We start from the raw sequence: 22,808 nt of genomic DNA, 5'->3' as shown, positions 1-22,808 counted from the left end.
AGAGGGATAAAAAAAAAAAAAAAAAAAATTCTATCAAAAGAACGCACAACAGTGCTTTCAATATCCTTGACGCCATCCTACAATCATAAAAGTAACCGTGTAAGCTTTCTATATTTTAGTAAACACAATGAAAAATATAGATTTTAAAGGTAGCTAATTGAGCATGTAGAATTTATAAAATTGTTGTGTTTTGATACCAGTAATGCACGAACAACCCTCAAATGCTGAACATGACAAATTTGGTGAGGGCTTGAATTAATGATTTTAAATATCATATTGAGTTGTAATTCTCAAATAAAAAAGATACTAATTTAAATAACTCAGTTATTTATGGAGTATTCATAGTAAAGGAAAAAAGAATAACTCATTTATATTTACATGGAAGACATCATCAACTTTAATATAGAAATTCTGCATTCCACATATAGCATCAGCAGGCGAAAAATATATCTTTGTTTAGGCAGACAATTCTAGGTAGCCTTCAACTTGGTCCTGCTCACAAGTAACACTAATGTAAAGTCAAATGGCATTTTCTGTTTACCAAATCGATACAGTAACATTTTTTTTTTTGAAGTGATAATACATGCAGCTGTTTAAGGTAGGCAACAACGGAATGGCAAAATATGAAATTATGTTCTCTGCTTCAATAGCTCCCTAGAGTACACCCAATTAATGAGGCATTAAAAATGAGAAGAAAATATTTAATTAATTATCCATTATGTCTATACTCTCAGGCATTCATAATGAATATCAGTTATTGGAAAGACAGTGGCATTTGCGAATAAACATGACTGGGCTGCAAGCTCATATGAAAATTTTGAGAACTAACCCACAAGGAAAAAAAAAAAAAAAGTGCTTGAAACAGAAGTGAGCAGAGATTCACTTAGGACTCCAAGAGATTGACTTATGTTTCCGTCTCCAGGAAAAAAATGATTATGCTTCATGATTGAATAATCTTCTTGTTAAGAAATAAGAGTATTCAGCTAAGAATTTGTGGTGGAAAAAATGAAAAGAAATAGAAAAGAGGATCAAATGATAATTGGGCTACCAAAAATAGTTTGCAGTATTATTAGAAAAAAGTCACGAAATCTGAATTTAAAATAAAGATATGCAGGCATAAGGCATAAATTGTGTCCACTTATTCCATATTAGCATCAAAAAGAAAATTAAATGCTGAACCATGACCAATGACAGAACAAATGATAATGCCCTTCTATCTGAAGCTTCCTTCTCTTCTCACCTATTTACCATGTTTTCTGAAGCAAAGGACATTAACAAACTAATCCAAATAAACAACTGGAATAGCATAAGAATAATGCAAAAAAACTAAGAGAGAGAAAGCAGGAAACCAGTCTATGATCCTTGTGACATTTATGTCACGCAAACTGAATCTCATCTTGTCCAGCTACTAAAAGTAGTATTAATTCCTATGATCATTAGATACTCTCTTTTTCAAGATGATTCATTCCTACTTCTCTTTTTAGACAAGTTTTCAGGTTCATTGCAGACGATTCATTTCTTTTTTAGATCTTGTTACAAAAGGAGAGACACTTCATATAGACTCCTGAGCTGCCCTTGCAATTTCTAAACTTGAAATAGTTTTATCTAATATCCTACATTCAACATACATTTTTGTTATGCATCGATAATTGGGGGTGGGTGATTTGAACCTTGAATGGCTCTGTTGGAAACACTAGGAATTGCCAATTAAGCTACAAGGCTCTAGGCATCCTACATTCAACATACTAAGAAAAGTTTTGCATTTTAAAATACTTCTAAATGAATCTCTTTTTTTTATAAGTTATACTTCTAAATCAAACTGATATAGTTTGCACCATTACTATAAATAACAATTTAGATCTATCTCACATCTACAATCAGAGGTGTCAAGTAAATTTATTATTACCACAAAAATTAAAGATGACCCAATTATTATATGTCATGGAACAATGAAAAAAGATTGAAAAGTACCTTTCAATGCCCTCAAAACATTGAAAATAAAAAAATGCAGGACACCCAGATCAAAACAGGACAGAAATCACGAATTTAGAAATTCTAAAGTTGTCAATAAAACATGTAAAAAATAATTCAGACCTCAGAAAACCATTAAGCGCAGTTATTTTCCGTAACCAAACCTCACACTCTTCGCTGCTCCCATCTCATAGCACACACAAATACTCATCTTTTTTTTTTTTTTTCTTTCTTTTTTTCTGACATTTTCAAAGAAAAGAAAGGAGCATGGATATTGCTATAATTGAAAGAAAATGTGAAATCTCACCAAAGGAAAATTTTGGGCTGCTCCAAGAACACTTTCTTCAACTGCAATTTACATAAATGGTGAATTTAGAAGCATAATAAAAATCAGCCTTGGAATCAGAATATATTCTCTAAAGAGAGAGAGAGATAATCTCTAGGTTATCTCCCAGACTATATCCATAAAAAATCTCCTCTTAACTTATTCGAATTTATGTAAGAACTCTTGAAGACAAAATATTGATCAGTGACAATGGAAATAGGAGACACTAAGACACTGATGCACTTTTTTTTTGGATAGGTAATAGATATCTTCATTAAAAAAAGTACGTCATGTTCATGATGATGGACAAAATGTACTAGAAACAAATCAAACAGAGATAGAATGCATGAAATCAAAAATGGAAATACATTGTGTAAAACCCCAAGTATGAGACCACCCAAACAATGTCCCAACTAGCAAGGACTTCAAAAAATCCGCAAATTTCTCAATGTCCTCAAAAGTGCGACACAATATACTAATAATTTATCTATTAGTCCTCATCCATATGTGTAATTGTTTCTTCAATATAATTTCCAAAAACAGATATCTTTCACTATACTAAACTTGAAATTAGTATAGTGACAATGTTGAACCCATATTGTTCCTTCATTGTTTTTCTTCTAATAGATAATGGAAAAGGACAATGTTGGACCTGTATCATGATTCTCCTTGGATTTCAAATCTTGTTTCTCTTAGATAAATAAGAAATGTTTCATTAGAAGAAAGGTTGGCAAATCTTTCAATATCCTTGATGCCATCATACAATCATAAGACTATACGAGTAACAATGTAAGCTATATATATTTTGTTAAAAAAAATGAAAAATATAGGTTTTTAAAGTTGTTTTGTTATGACATCTGTAATTAAGTATTCAATACTTACATCAAAGGAGAGCTAATGTACTAAAAGCAATGTGCCACATGTTGCGTACATCATCGGGAGTGATGATATTTTCTGCCAGGAAAAAAAATGTGTTTTCAATCAGATAGATACAATGCAGATAAATATACATTTCAATTCATATGCACACAAAGTTTTGGTCCAAATCAAAATACCGGGACATGGGAAAACTGAAAGAGTTTAACTTTCAGATTCTCCTTGAGTGCCTGTCAAAACATTCAATTTAATAACCTGTGTCAAGTGTCAACCCAATAACGAAATTAATAACATAAACAGAGTGTGTGTGTGTGTTTGTGTGTTCACGTGCATTTAAGAGAGGGAGACACTTGTACTGCAACAAGCTAAGATATGCAGAATCAAACCCAAGACTCCTACTCCTTGAACACTGCTGGGTTAGTATTTAATTTTTGTAATATGGGATGTGCACAAACATGAAGTTTACCTATTCAACAACAACATCTAAAATTGGCACAAAGCTAAAATGAATAAAGCAAAAGTTTCCTGTCTCTAAAATGAGAAGTATTCACGAAAAGAAGTCATTTAATTATACGAAGTTAAAGTTAAAGATCAGGTTTCTTACTCAAGTATTTGTATCAAAATAAGAAAACAATTGATCCTACATGAACAAGCAAAAGTAGTGTTATGAAATTTAACCAAAGAGATATACGATGAACTGTTCATTGCTCAAGTTAAAATTAATACTACATTAGCATGAATTAAGGGCACCAAAGTGATCAAATAAATAAACAAATTACAGATGCACCATACTGACCATCCAATGTATGAATTGCATTGAGAGGATCCTTGTGATCATCAAACTCAACAAATGGATATTCCGGTGGTCTTTGAGCAACCCAAACACTGCAGAATTTCATTAAGATCTTACATCATGCAGCTATCAAGTTTGTTTCCCAGACAGAAAAATGCGTCAACATACAAGCACACATATGTTACCCCTCACCACACCCCACAAAAAATAAAAGGAAACAACTTTTATTTATTCCATCAGCATTACAAACATAGAAATATCACACCAAATAGTTATGATTTATCCTCATCATGCTTCACTAAGAGGAATTTCGATAAGCAAGAATCATATGACATAGAGTATTAATATATATGCAACTTAGACTTGGCCCAGAGTTATGTAATTAAAGTACAATAACTACAGGTTGTCATTTAATTTGATCATGCCAACACCAACACATATTAATGTCAAACACAGAGATTATAGTAGACCTTAACTCAATTAATTCTCAAAAATAATACAGTTAGCACAAAACTGGCATACATTAAAAAGTAAAGTAAACAAAATTCTTGCATGACTAACAATTTCATGAAATGGGACCAATTCAAACGGAAACATTTGCAGTGAAGCATTCAAAAAAAAAAAAAAATGATCTAGGGATTTGTAAATTGGAACTAAAAGCCCCATTAAGTAGAAAACTGGAATTGGGGCCTCTAAGTTCCATCCAAAATCCAATTCCAATCAAGGAAAAGTCTACAGCTATCATCTGATCCAATTCTGACCATTGAACAAAAATAGAAAAGGAAGTACCCTGCACCCCCATAATTTAAAAAAGGAACTGGGGCCTTATAAAATTAGTACGATATGAGAATACATATAATTATGGAAAAAATATTAATGAACTTGGATGCTTTCCTCTTGAGCATTTTCAGAAACAATTCATATCATTCTTTGTATGCATTGTTAGCAAAGAAATAGATAGTCACTGTTATAATTAAAAAAAAAAAAAAACTATTTCGGCATTTTCACAAACAATGACATGCTACTTTGTACACAACAGATTTCAAATTAAAGGTTTATGAAGTTATGATTAAATAAAATAACTTTAATCTCAACCTTATGGTAACCTGTAAAACTTAATTAACACGAATATCATATAAAGCATTAGCACAATTAAAGAAAAAAATGGAAAGAAATCACATTAGCAATCAAAATTAGTAGGAAACAAATAGGTTTAAAGTATTAAACTTTACAGCAGAATAAAACTAAGAACCTTGGAAAAGCCTTTCGAAGTTGCTCCGCAATAAAGAAAATAGAGATTGCAAGCAAAACCGAGAAAAAAAAAAGAAAAAAAAGAAAAAAAAGAAGAAGAAGAAGCTGAACAGCTAACCTTGAAGAAACCGCAGCTATTGATAGTTCAAAAACAAAAATGGAAGCAAATCTTCCCCTATCATCAATTTCTTTCTTCCCCTATCTCGTTTTGAGCCAAACCGAGAAAATAAAAGCCATATCTGCTTGCGTCATTTACGTCCTATCCTTCTTTCACTCTTTAGCGTCTTCTAATTGCGGAATCTAATAACTTCTTTTTTGAAAAAAAAAAAAAAAAAAAAAAACTAATAACTTATATTGAGCTAGTAACACAAATTGTAATACACGGTTGGTGGAGACTAGGATCTACATGAAATCACAATTTTTTCTCAATTACTTACAGCTTGCCAAGTAGCAATTTGTGGTAAAATTTGTATAAAATTTTGTGGTACTAGCATTGCTTCTTATATTTTGTCTTTTCAATTTTATCCACCCAAGTCTATTTTATCACCTATAATTCTTGAGTTCAATTTTTTTTTTTGGATAGAAATTTAAGTTCGAATTTGGTAAGGATAGAATGTAAAATTCATGTTTTACATTGTTCAATAATAGATTGTCACATCAATTTTTTTTTATTGAAAACTCAATACATGTGGTACTCACATTTAAGCTGGGATGCAAGGATGCGGCAAAACGGCCGCTGCACCCACGTTTGACTCTGCTGCCTGCACGTAGGTGTTGCATCCTTTTTTTTTTTTTTTTTTTCATTTCCCAACTTGCGTTGATTCGCATCAAATCAAGTCGATTCGTGTTGACTTGGGCTGAATAGGTCCATATCAAGCGAAATCTCCGAAACACACCGATATTGACATCAAACCGGCCAATTCAGGCCGAAATTTAAAAAAAAAAAAAAAAAAAGGGTGCAAAACACACCGTTTGAACTTAATAACAAACCCTAAACTATCTCAGTTCTTCACTTCAATCTTCAACTCTCTCTCACTCTCTATTCTTCGTCTCCTCTCTCGGCTCTCTGCTCTCCGTCTCCCCTTTCTCACAGACGCACTCAGTCACAAACGCACTCAAGCTCACCTCACCCCACCGACCCACTCTCAACTCAGGTATCAAACTAATTAAAGCTTTCAATCTTAGTTTTTCAATCTTAACCTCATTATACTCTCACATGCTCTGAGCCTCTGACTATTACTCATTTTGAATCTGTGATCTGATTTTTTTTTTTTTAATTTTTTATATAAGCTGTAATGTTGTGACTTGGGTTTGATTTATTATTTAGTTAATAGTTATTATTTGTAGGTAAATTGAATCTATTGAATTTGCAATGGATGAAGTTACTAGCACAAAAACTTCACCTTCATCTAATGAAGAAGTGCCAAATGATGAAGCTCCTCTTTAGTAGTATGTGAATAAAGTAGAAAAACCACCTGGTTCTACTGTTAAATCAAGTGGAAACACACACTTTAAGTGCAACTATTGTGGTGTAGTTTTTTTGGGATCCTATTCTAGAGTTAAGGCTCATTTATTAAAAATTCCTAATAAGGTATTATAGCATGCCCTAAGGTGACACCGAGCCATAGGCTGGGAATGCAGCAAATGCATGATCAGATTGAGAATGATAAATTAGAGAGAGGACAGAGAAGTCAAATTCCCTTACCCCCCCCCCCCCCACCTCCCCCAGATCATGGGCCTATACCTATTCCCTTATTTTGGAGATAGGAAGGGAGTGATAGTACAAATCTGGTTGATGGTAAGAGGAGGAAGGTGACTGTGAATTCTACTTTGGAGAGAGCATTCCAGAATAATGCTAGACATGAATTGGATAGTAGAATTGTTAGGATGTTTTACACTGGTGGGCTTCCGTTTAACTTTGCAAGGAACCCATATTATCGTAGTTCCTATTCATATGCTGCTACCTATACCATTCAGGGTTATGTTCCTCCTGGATACAATGCCTTGAGAACAACATTTTTGCAAAAAGAAAGAGCTCATGTTGAAAGACTTTTGAAACCAATTAAAGACTTTTGGCTTGAAAATGGTGTAAGTATAGTTTTTGATGGATGATCAGATCCACAAAGGAGGGCTCTTATTAATATTATGACTGTATCAGATGGGGGTCCAGTGTTTATAAAGGCAATTGATGGGTTAGGTGAGTTCAAAGACAAACATTATATTGCTGAGGTGTTGAAGGATGCTATAAAAGGGAGTGGACATGAAAAAGTTGTCCAAGTCATCACTGATAATGCTAGTGTGATGAAGTCTGTTGGAGCTCTTATTGAAGGTGAGTATCCTAAAATATTTTGGACACCCTGTGTTGTCCATACTCTCAATCTAGCTTTGAAGAATATTTGTGCAGCAAAAAACACTGAAAAGAATGAAGTTACATATGAGGAATGTAGTTGGATTACACGAATTGCTGATGATGCATCCTTCATACGTGTTTTTATCATGAACCATTCAATGAGGTTGGCAATGTTTTATGAATTTTGTCCATTAAAACTGCTCCAAGTTGCTGATACTAGATTTGCTTTGGTTATTGTAATGTCGAAAAGGTTGAAGTTGATAAAAAGATGCCTTCAAGCCATGACTATTAGTGACCAATGGGCTTCTTATAGGGAGGATGATGTTGGAAAAGGTCAAAAGGTGAAAGATATGATTCTAAGTGATCTTTGGTGGGATACTATTGATTATATCCTTGAATTCACAGCACTTATTTATGATATGCTATGAGTAGCCGACACAGATAACTTTGTCTTCATCTTGTGTATGAGATGTGGGATTCAATGATAGAGAAGGTGAAGGTAGCAATATATCGGCATGAAGGCTTGGAAGATGATGAGTATAGCTCATTTTGGGGTATGGTGTATGATATACTCATTGATCGATGAACTAAAAATTGTACACCACTACATTACTTGGCTCATTCCTTAAATCCTAATTAAGTAAGTACATTTATTTTTTATTTTCCTTAGTTCCCCCTTCTAGTAAAACACACATTTCATCTATATTTTTTTCTTAATCTTTAACTAGGATTTACTCCATTGAATGGCTTTTAGAGAATCCAAAATGCATCTCTCCACATCGGGATCATGTAATGGAGAGGAGCAAGTATTTGGATGGATACTTTGAAGATGAGAATGACTTAAGGGAGGTGAAAGTTGAGTTTGCTGCATTTTCATGAGGGAGGTTTCCTTCACCAGATGCCTTGACAGATAGGTGGGCCTTACAACCTTTGGTTTGGTGGCAATACCATGGCTTCTCATTTCTAACTCTTCAAACCCTTGCCCTTAAACTTCTTGGACAACCTTATTCATCCTCATGTGCTAAGAGGAATTAGAGCACATACAAATTCATTCATTCTTTAAAAAGAAACAAAATGGCTCCTGCATGCGCTAAAGATTTGGTATATGTGCATTCCAATCTTCGACTCTTGTCAAGGCACAATGAGGAGTACGTACATATAGCAACGAAGATGTGGGATATTGCAGGAAATTCTTGGAATGAGAATCACATACATGGAGGAGCTGGAATTCTTGAGAATGCTGCCCTTACACTTGATGAGCCAGAGTTGGAGGCCATGGTTATTGGGAATGTTAGCACTAGTGTTATTACTAATGAAAGTGAAGTTCGAAGTGAAGCTATTAATCTTGAAGATGATGATGGTTGTATTTGATTGTCTTGTTGATTATCTTTTATTTTGTTTTAGTTTCAAACTTGTGAGTTGTATTCTAATTTCCGAACATCATGGAATGCTTTAGTTTCAAACTTGTGGGTTGTATTTAATTTATGAACATCATGTTTTAGTTATTATCTACTATTACTCTTAAATTTGGTATATGTTTATATAATGTGAAAAAGTATGCTTAGAAATATATTAAAAATATAAATAAAAATATTTTTAGAAATTTTTTAATCACCGCACCCCGCTGCACCCGCACCCGACTTTTTCAAAAATTGCCAAGTCCCGCACCAGCACCCGGAAACGCACCCGTGCATATAGCATTTAAGTTGGATTTTCAAATGGATATTATAATTGATTAAGTGTGGTTGTGCTTATTTTTTAATATGTAAATGGTGATGTGGCATGTTAGGATTGGAGGATAAAACTTGGATTTTACACCACATCCTTATACAATTTAATCTCATAATTCTTTATCTTTAGTTTCTGGTTTTGGATTGAACTTATTGATATGTCCCAAAAGTGTGAAGAAAAAAAGTAAATAAGAACATGTTTTGGGAGGCTATTTTTGTCTTTTCAACAAGTTTTTATTAAGGTTACATTTTTGCCCCTTGTAAGGCTTCTAAGTAGAACTAAAATAGCCAAGGTCTTTTTAGTCCTTTGAACCCAGTTTTTGATATTAGGCATGTGTGCATGCTCACATATATGCTCAGAGGTTTTTCTATTTTTTTGGGTAAATGTTAATAATTTGAATCCATTATAATTTGGAAATACTACATTTTTCCAATCATAAAATACTTAGAGGTGTGATGAAAAATTATTTCACCCATAAATCTATAATACTCATCACACCTCTAGGTATTTTATGATTGGAAAAATGTAGTAATTCCAAATTATAATGGATTCAAATTATTAACCTTTACCCAAAAAAATAGAAAAGCCTCTGAACACGCACGTGAGCACGTGCTTAGATGCTAGTATAAAATTATATTGCTAGGTTGGATTAAAATTGATTTGTAGTTGATTTTGAGTGTAATATATAATTTTCAATGTCTATCACACCCTCCGATTTAATTTTAACAAAGCTGGAAATAGGATTAAAGCTTAGTTGAAGTAAAAGAAAAATTAAATAGTATTAATTTCTTAAAATACCAAGAATACCGTTTGAGAAGTCCACTTATTCTTTAAGTTTAATATAAAGCGATATCATTTTTTTTTTGGTGCACCTATTATTTTTTTGAACCCAAGCCCAAAAGTTTAATGAAATGAAAATTATTCATTTTGGATTGTGAACTTTGTAATGACAGAAGAGGATATACTGGTCATATAGTGTCTCAATTATCATTTTTTTTTAATGAGAGTTATCAATTTAAAAAAAAAAAAAATTCTAAAAGGCTGCCACTTAGTCCTAAATGGTAGCTAGTTATTACACATCCATAACTATAACAAAGATTTCAAATGCTAAAGACTCTCACGTTGTAAACGCATAATTTTTTTATTTAATTTTTTAAAATGGTAGTTATGTAATTATATTTAATCCTAAAAGATAGGCACTTAGTACACATCCATAACTAAATTTTAGCATGCTTAAAAAAGCTATAAAAAACTAAAAAGGGCTGTCAACGTTACACAAATTAATAAGTATAGGCGGGATATTTACAAAATAATGGTCTTTAACAACTACTTAATAGATTGACTACTACTTCACTCACCCGAATTCATCTGATGTGCTTACTATGCAATCTAACAAAATTATTGATATGTCACCCAAAAAAAATACAAAAAAAATAGAGAGTAAGGCTTAAATGTAAGAAAAACAACAAACAAAAATAATAGGAGGAACAAAGAGCACCACTTAGAACACATACACTAAAATAATGAATCAAACCCAATAAAATAAACAAATCAATATATATCATTCTCACTCTTTAAAAAATAAAGATTAATTAGAGAAAATATTAACGCCCATTAAACTGATCAAATTAAAGAAAAGAAAAGACAATGATATAGAAAGGATAATGATAACAAAGTGTGGTCCTATTTTGTAGGCAGTAGGTGGGAGTTAAAAGATTTTTTTTTTTTTTTTTAATTTCCTTTCAGACTCTAAAACATGATAAAATAATAAGTTTTTGTTTTGTTTTTTTTTTCCTAAACTCTAAGTCAGCATTCAACTAACTTTTTTAAAAAAAATATCAATTTGAGTTTTAAAAAACTAATTTGAGTTCAAATAGAACTCATATATGACAATGTGACTAAGAAAACCACATGCATTAATGATTCACAAGATAGAACTCAAGATTTTAAAGCATTAATGATTCACAACAAGCAAAATAAGTTCCAGATCCACAAACAATGCTACAAATATCAATTTGAGTTTTAAAAACTAATTTAAGTTCAAATACAACCCATATATGAAAATGTGAATATAAGAAAACCACGTGCATGTGATGGATCTCATATTTGAAAGCGTGGAAAAATAAGTTCACAAAATAGAACTCAAAATTTTAAAGTATTAATGATTCATAGCAAGCAAAATAAGTTCCAAATAAGTTCCAGATCCACAAACAATGCTACAAATAAACTGTGAGGCATTGGAGATGGGGAATTTCTTCCTTGCCTTGTTGCTTTTTCCCTCGTAATACCCCGGCACGTAAATCACGTCTCTACTAGAAGACTTGTATGGTAGAGCTTGGAGGAAAGAACCAAATTGTTGTTGGTCCATCTTCAGAGATCCATTGCTCTAAATCCATAGATCACAATCCTTATCATTGTGGTCCAAGTGCCCACACCAATAGCATATACTTGGCAAGTGCTTGTATCTAAATTTTGTCCAATGTTTTTTCCCGTTAGGTAGAGAGATTACCCTGCCTCTACACAAAGGACTTGTTACATCAACCATCACTCGTACCCGAAAAAAAAACTGCCCCCATCATCATCTGTAGCTCCATTGGATCTCTGAATTTCACCCATTGTTTTACAAAGTTTCTCTGCCACCTTTCTTGTTTGAAAGCTAATTGGGATGTTGTGAACCTGTACCTAAAAAGGAACTTTTTCAAAGGCAAGGTCCTAAACTGGAGTATCATCCAGATAACATTGCATGACAATCAAATGTTTATCGAAACTCCATGGTTGACTCTTCAAAATTTTGTCTACTTCCACTAGACTGTTAAACACAAATAGGACCAAGTTGTTCCCTTGGTTTCGGATCTTAAACCCCCATCAGTCCTCCACAATTGCTTCAAAGTCCTTGCAACTGCCTCCATCTGAAGAAAACAGGAAGTTAGGAATTTGGCTGCAATGATAAATTCACATTTCCGATGGTCTTCAGGAAGGATGAACTCAATTTTCTCTTTCTCCAACAGAGACAAATTATTCCAACTCTCTGTTAGTTGCTCCATCTCTAGTCAGTCAAAATTGCCTACATCGATGCGAAGGAGAGTATACAAGTCGTTGTTTCCCACAAAAACCCCACAAGAAAGTACCACTAGCTTTAAGAGTATACTTGATACTCCTAAAGGACACTAAACCAAACAAACTCTCCTTTGCAGAATGGACTAAACTTCTACAGCCTTAGAGACTGAGTGTTTTTTTTAAGACAAGATAATAATATGGAAAGAATAAAGATAACAAAGTAAGGAAACCAAATATAAACCAAATACAGGAAAGCAAATACTAAATGGCAACTCATAAAAGCAAATGTAATACGAAGAACCCAACTCGCATGAGACATTCTAAATATAGGTCATGAAAGAAACTTATATTTTTGTCGTTGACTACACTTCAAGTCCAAAGTCCAAACAATCCGTTGGAGTTGGAGAACAGAGCACATGAAAATATTGAAGATCAACACCCTAGTGCACGTTCCTTGAAGTTTAGATATGAAAATCTTGAAGATAAACACCCCACTACACATTCCTTGAAGAAATATGTGAAAAAAAATTAAATGTGAGGTTGAAATATAAGGGCTATTTTACACAAATATTTGATTTTTTTTTTCTAAGATATAAAAAGTTGTTCATGAATTAGAAAACCAAAATAGAAAAGACCAAAGTACATTGACATACACATACCGTTGAGCAGGAGTAAATTTGACTAGAGCAAATAGAAAAAATGATGATAATGGTGAAAAGAAGATTAACACAAAATTGAAAGAATTAGAAAACTGAAGAAGAAGAAGCAATTTGAGTTTGAAAACCAACCTGAGTGTATTGGGAGTGTGGTCCTATTTTGTAGATAATGTTTTACGTGGGAGTTAAAGAAGCATTTTTACCAAGTTTTGCCCCTATTTAACAAAACATAGACTATAGTGGTATTTTAGAACTAAAAAAAAAAAAAAAAAAAAAATCAATCCAAACAAGGGAAGCCCCTTAAATAGTAGTATAGATAATGGAGATTTTTGGTAGTCTCTCAATTTCTAATTTGATTCATCCATTACATAATTTCAACTCTGATTTAGGTCTTTTTGTTGTTGATTTGGATTCAGTTTCTTTATCTTTTTGTATTTCTTGTAAGAATCTTCTTTATTGTATGATTAAATATGTTCTTACATTTTGAATAAGAGTTATTATGGATGACACCAAATTCACATCATAGGGCATAAATCACCCACACAATACATGTTACTGCAAAACGTTCCAGCTCATTAAAAAATGTCTCATAGAGGCAATAAACCATGTATTAAAATTTTGGTAAATTTTGAAAAATTACAGAGATAAATCAGAACTTATGAAAAGTGTGTTTAAGTTGATGTAACAATATACAATGCAAAAGGGGCGCCCTATTAAATATCTGAAAATTTCTGTCATATATGAATTTGGTTTTTTCATCTCTTTTATTTTTTGAACCTTTTATAAAACTCGAAAGTTGAAACAAATACTTTCAAGTTTCAAAGGCATTTTCCTTTGATTTCTCGAAAATGTCCAATGTAAAAGTATTTATGAAAAGCTTTGTAATCTTTCTCACTCTGCTTCTTTTTGGTGGCCAAATGACTTACTAGTACTCAACAAACTCCATGGTATTTTTTTTTTTTTTTTTTAATTTGATAGTTGAGGAAGGGGAGATTTGAATCTTGAATGTCTTTATTAAAAACACAAAGAAGTACCAACTAGTTGAACTACAAGACTATTGACCCATAGTATCCATTTAAGCTTTTATAGAACAAAGAAAAGGTATCTAAATGAAATTCGTTTCTTAATTAAATTACTTCTTTTGGGGTTATAATACTTATTATAGGACAAAATTGGTTGTACTCTAAGCCTACAACTTTACCTAATATCTTTTTATTAGAGGTAAATTTTGACAAATCCACCATTGATTACATTTCTTTCATATATCTTCCATACTTGCAAAATTTTTAGAAAATTAAAGATCAATAGCTATGTCGTCAATAAATTATTTAAATTGCAGTTTTTGTAGTTTAAAATTATCCATAAAATATAAACTTATAGATCATATAGTAAATAATATCTAATTGACACAAAATTTGACATGTATTAAGTGTATAAAGAACATGTAATTCAAATGTTGTTGGAAATAAAGGAGAGATAATATCTGACTTTTCCTTGAAAATTATATAATTTGATTTTACCAAAAATAGGTGGCAGAGATGAGGCGTGGACCAAGTCACTGTCTTGAGACAAATCGTGCCATCTACGTTAAATCCGATGTAGTTAGACAAACAATTTCTACATGTTGTCCCCAGGATACAACAACCCAGCCACATTTGCTAATTATCCTTGCGAGCCTATACTGCTTGTAGGATATAAACTCTCTATGGTACTTGCAACCCATAAAATTTAGTAAAAAATAAAAAATATTTTGTGAAAGAGATGGGGTTCAAGTTACACATGGTGTAATTCTTTAGAATTACACATTTTCTAAACCATTGGATTTAAGTAGATCCAACGGTCAAAAAAATGCACTCATTACTGCTGTATTCTGATAAGGATCTCATTTATTATCCTTATTTATAATATTCCATACCTATCTTTAATCCCAAAAATAGGTATATTTTTCTCTCTGCTCTCTCTTTCTCATCCACTACACGTTTCTCTCTCCTCCATTACTCTTCCACCTCCATTTTCATAAGGTTCCACCACTACAACAGAATGTATTTTCAGTGACGAAAAAATTCGTCACTAAAAGTCCAGTTTTTCGTTACTAAGGACCTTTAGTGACGAAATTGGACTTTTAGTGACGAAACTCATTTCGTCACTGTAGCCCCGTCACTAAAAGTCCGATTTGATTTTTTTTTTTTTTAACTTTTAGTGACGAAAACGTTTCGTCATTAAATGTTTTCCTCACTAAATCCACTATTCAGTGACGAAAATATTTCATCACTAAAAACACTTTAGTTTACTAAATCATATTTAGTGACGAATAATTTCGTCACTAAAACTATGTTCGGGTACATATAGTGACGAAAAAATTCGTCACTAAAACTATTTTTAAGAAAATCTAGGTACATATAGTGACGAAAATTTTCGTCACTAAAACCATTTCTTACAAAATTTTGCTATAATTAGTGACGAAATTTTCGTCACTAAAAAATTTTTTTGTTGCTATATTTGTGACGAAAAAATTTGTCACTAAAACTTATTTTCTGTTTTTATTTTTTTCATGGCTTTGATATTAACCTGTAACATGTAATTACATTATTAAAACATCACATTTGAATAACACATTTATTTCAACATAAAAAGAGATCCATACATTCCACAAGTAAAAAATAAAACAAGTATCCAATTCAAACTCTTTCCATACAATAATTGTTTGCAACATATACAATTACTCAAGATGTTTTATAATAATACAAAAAGTGTAGCATAATATAACTAGAACTAACGGAAGATGTCCTCATATGTCTTCAAAGCAATGCCAAAAGTAAATCTCCTAAAAACCACCAATAAGAATCTGCACAAATATAAAAACAATACTACATTAAAATCATAAAGTAAAAACATTAACTATGTTATAAGAAACATTTCTAATAATACATTAAAGAGTAGTTACACCATGTAGTGTAGGTCAATTGCTAAAATAAAGTACTAACCAAAAAGTTTTTTAACTTGAAGTTGAACCACCCCCATAGGTAAGGGGAATTGCATTAAGATCTTGACAATGTTCCTCTTGCACTTTGAGAATATTTTCCTATCATTTAAAAGAGAGAAAGAAACAGTCGCAACATTAATACTACATATGTTATAGCTATACAAACTTGATAGAACTAGGCCTGTTAAATTATTATTATTATTATATTTTTTTTTTTGGGACTGAAATGATAGAACTAGGCCTATTAAATTTATCACCCCGTAATTGGGATCAAATCCACAGCTCTTCCAAGTCCATGGTGTTACTTGTTTTCTTGTATAGAATATGTATGAGTACATAGCTAGTCTTCATGATTTCCATTCGTTAGTGAACCAGTTAGGTACTCAAAAAAAAAAAAAAAAAAGTTAGGCACATGAAATTTTTACTTGCCCTTTGTGTAATGGTGTTAAAAAAAAAAAACAGCAACACAAATTTCTATAAAAAATCTACTTCTTTACACAAAGCAGGTTGCAATTTACACAAAGCAGGTGAGTCCAAATAGTACAGTTAGTTTACATTAAACCATAAATGCCAATTACTTCAAATTTTCTTCACATCAAGCAAAATGAGCGTGTCCATTTAGAATGTATAAGACCAACCTTTCCAAATCTAAGAATTTATGCCAACACAGAAGTCAAAACTCTTAATTAGCTTTGCTATGTACATGAAATCATTTTCACATGATACCACAGAATTCATGTTAGAGTATATAGAAACTATAATGGCCAATCACCATAAAACATTTATCAAATAAGCTGAGTCTCAAGAAGCAAAGCAAAGTGAATTCACATTGTAATATCACCAAATGTGTGTATGGTCAGGATCAAGTATATGATGAAATCTACAACACATGCATTTTCTGGTCTATTGCCATTTCTAAAGTCTCTCCAAAATAGAGGATAAGGTTGCCTGTTTATTGTCTTGTTGAAACAACTATAAGTAAACAGGTTCCACAAATTATTCTTAAAATCCAAAATGCTAATTAAAAAATATTTTCAAAAGAAAAAGAAAAGGCTCCTTGAACGGCCATTAAGTAGACAAGAGTGTAAGTAACATCTACTCAGTAGCATCGTGAAATTTTTTTTTATTTAAAATGTATTACTCAGCTTTGTTTCACTACATTTTTCACGATGAGCTTTAGTTCAAATGGCACCTCTTCCCCTTCTACAAGCAACATGCATGGTGAGGCTATGGATTCAAGAACTACCAGGTGCAAATGTAATTACCAATTGTGTCACTACAAATTTGGCAATGTACTAACCCTCAGGCACTAACGACTTCAGCTTCACCCGTTGCTCCAAAAGTTAAGCGTCCACCAGCGCCACGTACTCTAACAAGTCTTGGTTTTCTTATACATTAGAGCTACTAATTCAGCCTGTAAAGATCCAAAAAAAAAAAAAAAAAGATCTTTGAAGCAGTTACTGAAAACTGAGTTAGACAATTTGTAGTCATACTGAAAACTGACCCATCTTGGCATCCACATTAAATAGCTTAGAACCCTAATTATACTGAGAAGGCATCCTTTAAACAAAACTAAATGTTGCAAAAAAAGTTCCAATTATTAGATGTCAGCCAATAGAAACCAAAAGGTAGTGTCTACTCTCTTTTTTGATGACGAAAAGGTTGTATCTCTCTCTCTCTCTCTCAATACACCTATATGCTAAACTAACAGGGCTATTAAAAGACAAAATGAGCTCAAATCCCATTATAACACGCTAATCAGAGTCATTCACCTCCAACAAATTGAATTCAAAAAAATATAATAAAATGTGTTCAACAAAATAAATTTTTAATAAGATTTAATTTTAAAGACCTTCACAGCTTCTACCATCCTTTGCCAAGCAGAAACAGTCACTTGCAATACGTAAATAATATTTATTTACTCCAAAAAAGAACAATGTCTTGTAAGAGGAAGAAACTCAAATAATTACAACAATTAATTTTAATTAATATAAAAGGTACAATATCATCAGTATCTTGTTGGCAGACAGCAATCTCTAACGCAAAAAAGGGATCTTTAAATTGGGATGATTCCTCAAGAGCTGTATCCAACATTAATATATATAAAATCAATCACATAAACTTTTTTTTTTTAATAAGAAATCAATCACATAAATTTTTTTAAAAAAATATTCCTCTTCTTTTTTACTATAGTCTAACTTTGGTGACACCAAGCAGCAGGGCTAACTACAACAATCTCCTGAAGGGGCAAAATTTGCTCAAACCCTTAAGAGTTTGTGAGAGTATCTAGGAAATAAAATCATAAATGAAGGAAAGATTCAGCTCCTAAGGAAATTTACTACCTCCTAAGGAAAGATTCAGCTCCTAAATGAAGGAAATAAAATCATAAATACCTGTTTCTGAGAGTATCCAGGATATAATCAAACCAGCATCCATCAAGTTCTTTACGAAGGCATTCACGAGACTACTCATATGAAGTCTGTCAATGAAAACTAAAAAATATAGAACTTTAGATAGTTTGGGACATTAAAATCATGTGATTTGCATGAAAAATATCAATGCAAAAGAATGTGGCAATGATCTCTATTTATTTCAGCATGTGACAAACTCCCATGATTGATAACCAAATGCAAGATGAGTCCTGAGTCCTGAGTACTGAGGCCTAAATGTGAACATTATACAATAATAACAAACAGGGCCTTAGTCCCAAAATTTTGGAAAAAACAACTATGGATCCTCAACCAAGCTCAAAACAAGATTACACATGCAAATTCCCAATACATAACAAGATGGCAAAATTAGTGATAATCCAAAATCCAGACCAATTAATTTTTCCCTTTAAAAAGGTAATTCTTCAATTGAATCAACCAATCTACCAACTGCAATGGACTCCCCCACCAAAAAAAGGTCTGACCCAAACAACACCCTTACACTTACTACACTAATTACCCATCAATCAAACTCAAAAGACAAGCCAATCAAAAGTATCCCAATACATACAAATCATTGCAAGCACACCCAGAAACGTTAATTGAATCAGATCCAGCAATAAAACAAGAATTTAACAAAAACCTAGAAAAACAAAAGCGAAAAAACACAAATAGAAATAATAATTATAAAAAAAAAAAAAAAAAAAAACAAAGTGGGTCTGATTTTGGTACCTAAAAAATTGTCCTAGATTTGTACGGGGGAGATCTGAGTGAAGGGAGGGTGAGATTAATGTCTATAAGAGGAAATAAATGGTGGAGAGAGCAAGAGAAACACTGTCTTCACTTCCTAATATTCCAGATTTTTTTTTTCAACTTCACACAACTATGACTAAGCTTGTTCTTTGGACAAAGTTTAATAGCCAACCAACCAGGTTGATATTGGAACTGAAAATCAAAACCATTATTAAAACTTTGAATATTAAGTACATACCTTCAAGATAAAACAGCGGGAGGTTCAAGACGGCGCTGCCTTCCAAGAAGGCACCAATACACATGTATACATAAAACATAAAAACAATATGCATAACTGCGATCACTTCAAGCCCAAATTTCTATTTATTTCCTTTTACCCAATTTCCCAGTAACCAAAAAAAAAAAAAAAAAACCCAACAACTTTAAATTGGGATGATTCCTCAAGAGCTGTATCCAACATTAACATATATAAAATCAATCACATAAACTTTTTTTTTTTTTTAAAGAATTTTCTTACCTTATTATTGATGTGAAATAATATGAACACAGTTAATATGAAATAATCAGAATGCTTTAAAAAATAATAATAAAGATCAAAATTTCAAAGGTTAAAAATTCCAATTTTTTTTTTCTTTTCTAGGAGTTAAAAGTTCGACTTGTTCTCTCATACATCAAAACCACTTATAACAAGCATCAATTATCAACTCACTATTGCCAGATTAGGACAAAACTCATCTTTCATTTCTTTTCTTTTTCTTTTTCTTTTTTTTTTTTTTTAAATTCAAAATGATGAATCTGAAATTAAAAAAACCGCTAAGTACCTGATTTGCCGACTCGGCCTCCAAAAAGTGTCGCTGACGATAGGCCCGGTCTTGGCTTTGTTTAGATCGGAGCTCATTGCTGGGATTGACAACTTAGAGGAGAATCATTGCGAGGAAGGCGAACTGTCGCCAGCGCGAAGGAAGACGAAAGGTTGCCGGCGCTATAGAAGGCGAAGCATCGCTGGTGCTATGGAAGGCGAAGTGTCGCCGGCGCGAAGGAAGGCTAAGCGTCGCCAACGCGAAGGAAGACGAAGCGTCGCCGGTGGTATGGAAGGTGAAGCGTTGCCGGTGCTATGGAAGGTGAAGCGTCGCCGGCTGTTTGGAGTGTGAGGGAGAGTGGGTATCGGTGTGAGGGAGAGTGGGTATTGCCAAATGAGTAAGGGTTAAAAAAAGGAGCTGAGGATATATATAGGACATCTATAGTGACGACTTGGGTTTCGTCGCTATCGCTTGCCTTTAGCGACGAATCCGAGTTCGTCACAAATACTTACCTTTAATTTCTATATTTCTTTTTAGCGACGACATATTTTCGTCGCTAATTGTCTCCTTCAGCGACGAAAAGGGATTTCGTCACTAATAGCTTAACTAGCAACACCTTTAGTGACGAAAATGTTTCGTCGCAAAAAACTAGAACTTTTAGCGACGAAAAAATTCATCACTGTAGATCCATTTGGTTTCCCGCCTACACTTTTGTTTGGCGCCCTGAATTTAGCACACCCTATAGTGACGAAATCTAAATTTCGTCACAAAATGTTACTATTTTTTTGTATATATAGTGACGAAATATAAATTTCGTCACTATATGGTACTTTTTTGTGACGAAAAAATTTTCCTCACTAAAATTCGTCACTATAGTTACATTTTGTTGTAGTGCACCTCCACAACCACATAGAATCATTTATCAATTTAATAGAAAAAGATGATGAGATTTAAATCTTTCCCAAAAGAAAACATGAAAAATGATATACATGTCCGATAACTAAATCAAGACTTGTGTAATTAATTAAGGATGGTAGGAACCACAATCTTTTTTAAACATTTAGTTGGATATAATTAATTATAAACATTGACTAAATTTTGGATAACACTTATTCCTTTATTATATTGATAAAAAAAAATATATATATATATTAATGAAGCGTGCGATGATATTTGGACGAATACATGTTACGAATTTAATATTCTAATTTCATGCATATATAGGATGTTTCATCACTTTTAAAATCCATTTGGCCAGCCCAACTTTGGCTTGGGGTGGTTATCTTTGTTTTTTGCCATCCTTAGGATCAAAGGTCGGTGAAGGTTGAAGAAAGAAAAAGAAAACAAGTTCAAAATCCAATTAGAGAAAAAAGAACTCGTCACAACACCTATGCCTAAGGCCCTACCCTTATGTGTTAATCTTACAATTTTAAGCAGAACTTTATTCATCAGATTCTATGTGGCTGTGGAGGTGGAACCTCATGAAAATGGAGGTGGAAGAGCAATGGAGGAGAGAGAAACGTATAGTGGATGAGAAAGAGAGAGCAAAGAGAAAAATATACTTAGGGTACGTTTGGTACACTATAATAGCTCTTGTAATGGAATAGTTATTCATGTGTAATATCAATTTGGTCATTTGGTTGCATCTTTATTACATGGATTAGTTATTACATTATAATAACTATTCTTTAAATTGAAGAATAATTATTCCTCTTTAAAATGGATGTAATAGTTATTCCTTAGTGTATATAATAGGTTTTAAAATTAATATATTTCCAAAAATATAAAGTTTCCTTATACATCATCTTTTACAAGTTTTTTATATGTAACAACCAAACTTATGAATAGTAATAGTTATTCCATTACAATGTCTTCTGTTCCCAGTAATAAAGTTTACTATTCCTAATGTAATCTACATTCAATGTACCAAACGTACTCTTATTTTTGGAATTAAAGATAGGTATGGAATGTTATAAATAAGGATAATAAATGAGATCTTTATCAGAATATCAACATTAATGAGTACATTTTTTTTACCGTTAGATCTACTTAAATCAAATTGTTTAGAAAATGTGTAATTTTAAAGAGTTACACTAGGTGTAACTTGAACCCATCCCTTTCACAAAATATATTTTATTTTTTACTAAATTTTATGGGTTGCAAGTACTATAGAGAGTTTATACCCTACGAGTAGTGTAGGCTTGCAAGGATAATCAGCAAAGGTGGCTGGGCTGTTATATCCTGGGGACAACGTGCAGAAATTGTTTGTCTAACTACATCGGATTTACCGTAGACGACACGATTTGTCTTAACACAGTGACTTAGTCCACGCCTCATCTCCGTCACCTATTTTTGGTAAAATCAAATTATGTAATTTTCAATAAAAATTCAGGTATTATCTCTCCTTTATTTCCAACAACATTTGAATTACATGTTCTTTACACTCTTAATACATGTCAAATTTCGTGTCAATTGAATATTATTTTCTATATGATCTATAAGTCTATATTTTATGGATAATTTTAAACTACAAAAACTACAATTTAAATAATTTATTGATGACATAGCTATTGATCTTTAATTTTCTAAAAATTTTGCAAGTAAGGAGGATATATGAATGAAATGTTATCCAATGGTGGATTTGTCAAAATTTACCTGTAATAAAAAGATATTAGGTAAAGTTGTAGGCTTAGAGTACAACCAATTTTGTCCTATAATAAGTATTATAACCCATAAAGAAGTAATTTAATTATGAAACGAATTTCATTTAGATACCTTTTCTTTGTCCTATAAAAGCTTAAATGGATACTATGGGTCAATAGTCTTGTAGTTC

The 22,808-nt window shown here is 32.3% G+C and overlaps 1 protein-coding gene and 1 long non-coding RNA gene across 9 annotated transcripts; both read right to left on the bottom strand.

Annotated features, from left to right (window-relative positions):
• Positions 1–150: 150 nt before the first annotated feature.
• LOC126708557 (uncharacterized) lies at positions 151–5,548 on the bottom strand. Of its 3 annotated transcripts, XR_007649193.1 has the most exons (7): positions 5,335–5,548; positions 3,969–4,057; positions 3,777–3,812; positions 3,352–3,402; positions 3,179–3,250; positions 2,279–2,319; positions 151–492 (listed from the first exon to the last, which is right to left on the bottom strand). It is a non-coding gene; the product is annotated as an uncharacterized LOC126708557 (long non-coding RNA). The 3 variants fall into 3 exon arrangements; XR_007649191.1 differs by lacking the exon at positions 3,777–3,812 and having other exon boundaries at positions 5,335–5,541; XR_007649192.1 differs by lacking the exons at positions 3,352–3,402; positions 3,777–3,812 and having other exon boundaries at positions 5,335–5,541.
• Positions 5,549–15,612: 10,064 nt separating this feature from the next.
• Positions 15,613–20,359, bottom strand: LOC126709931 (uncharacterized). 6 transcript variants are annotated; one of them, XR_007649527.1, is made up of 7 exons: positions 19,997–20,358; positions 19,414–19,452; positions 18,387–18,485; positions 17,846–18,074; positions 17,294–17,407; positions 15,995–16,092; positions 15,613–15,855 (listed from the first exon to the last, which is right to left on the bottom strand). XR_007649527.1 is itself a non-coding variant. In XM_050410303.1 (5 exons), the coding sequence occupies exons 1-4, from the start codon at positions 20,071–20,073 to the stop codon at positions 17,908–17,910; spliced, it is 378 nt and encodes a 125-aa protein (XP_050266260.1). In that variant the 5' UTR covers positions 20,074–20,358; the 3' UTR covers positions 17,104–17,407; positions 17,846–17,907. The 6 variants fall into 6 exon arrangements, 1 of the variants encoding a protein (XP_050266260.1); XR_007649530.1 differs by lacking the exon at positions 19,997–20,358 and adding an exon at positions 19,693–19,949; XR_007649528.1 differs by lacking the exon at positions 17,846–18,074.
• Positions 20,360–22,808: the final 2,449 nt, after the last annotated feature.

The sequence above is a fragment of the Quercus robur genome, chromosome 12 (assembly GCF_932294415.1).
Source record: "Quercus robur chromosome 12, dhQueRobu3.1, whole genome shotgun sequence".
Classification (NCBI taxonomy): domain Eukaryota; kingdom Viridiplantae; phylum Streptophyta; class Magnoliopsida; order Fagales; family Fagaceae; genus Quercus; species Quercus robur.
The sequence above is the reverse complement of the archived record's forward strand: the minus strand, read 5'-3'. Positions and strand labels throughout refer to the sequence as shown.

Excerpts from the sequence above, each read along its gene's own strand:
- LOC126709931 (XM_050410303.1), bottom strand. The coding sequence starts at position 20,073 with ATGAGCTCCGATCTAAACAAAGCCAAGACCGGGCCTATCGTCAGCGAC. Across the intron at positions 19,449-19,996 it reads AGGCCGAGTCGGCAAATCAG|CGCCGTCTTGAACCTCCCGC; the intron begins GTACTTAGCGGT and ends CTTGGAAGGCAG. Across the intron at positions 18,486-19,413 it reads CCCGCTGTTTTATCTTGAAG|TTTTCATTGACAGACTTCAT; the intron begins GTATGTACTTAA and ends TATATTTTTTAG.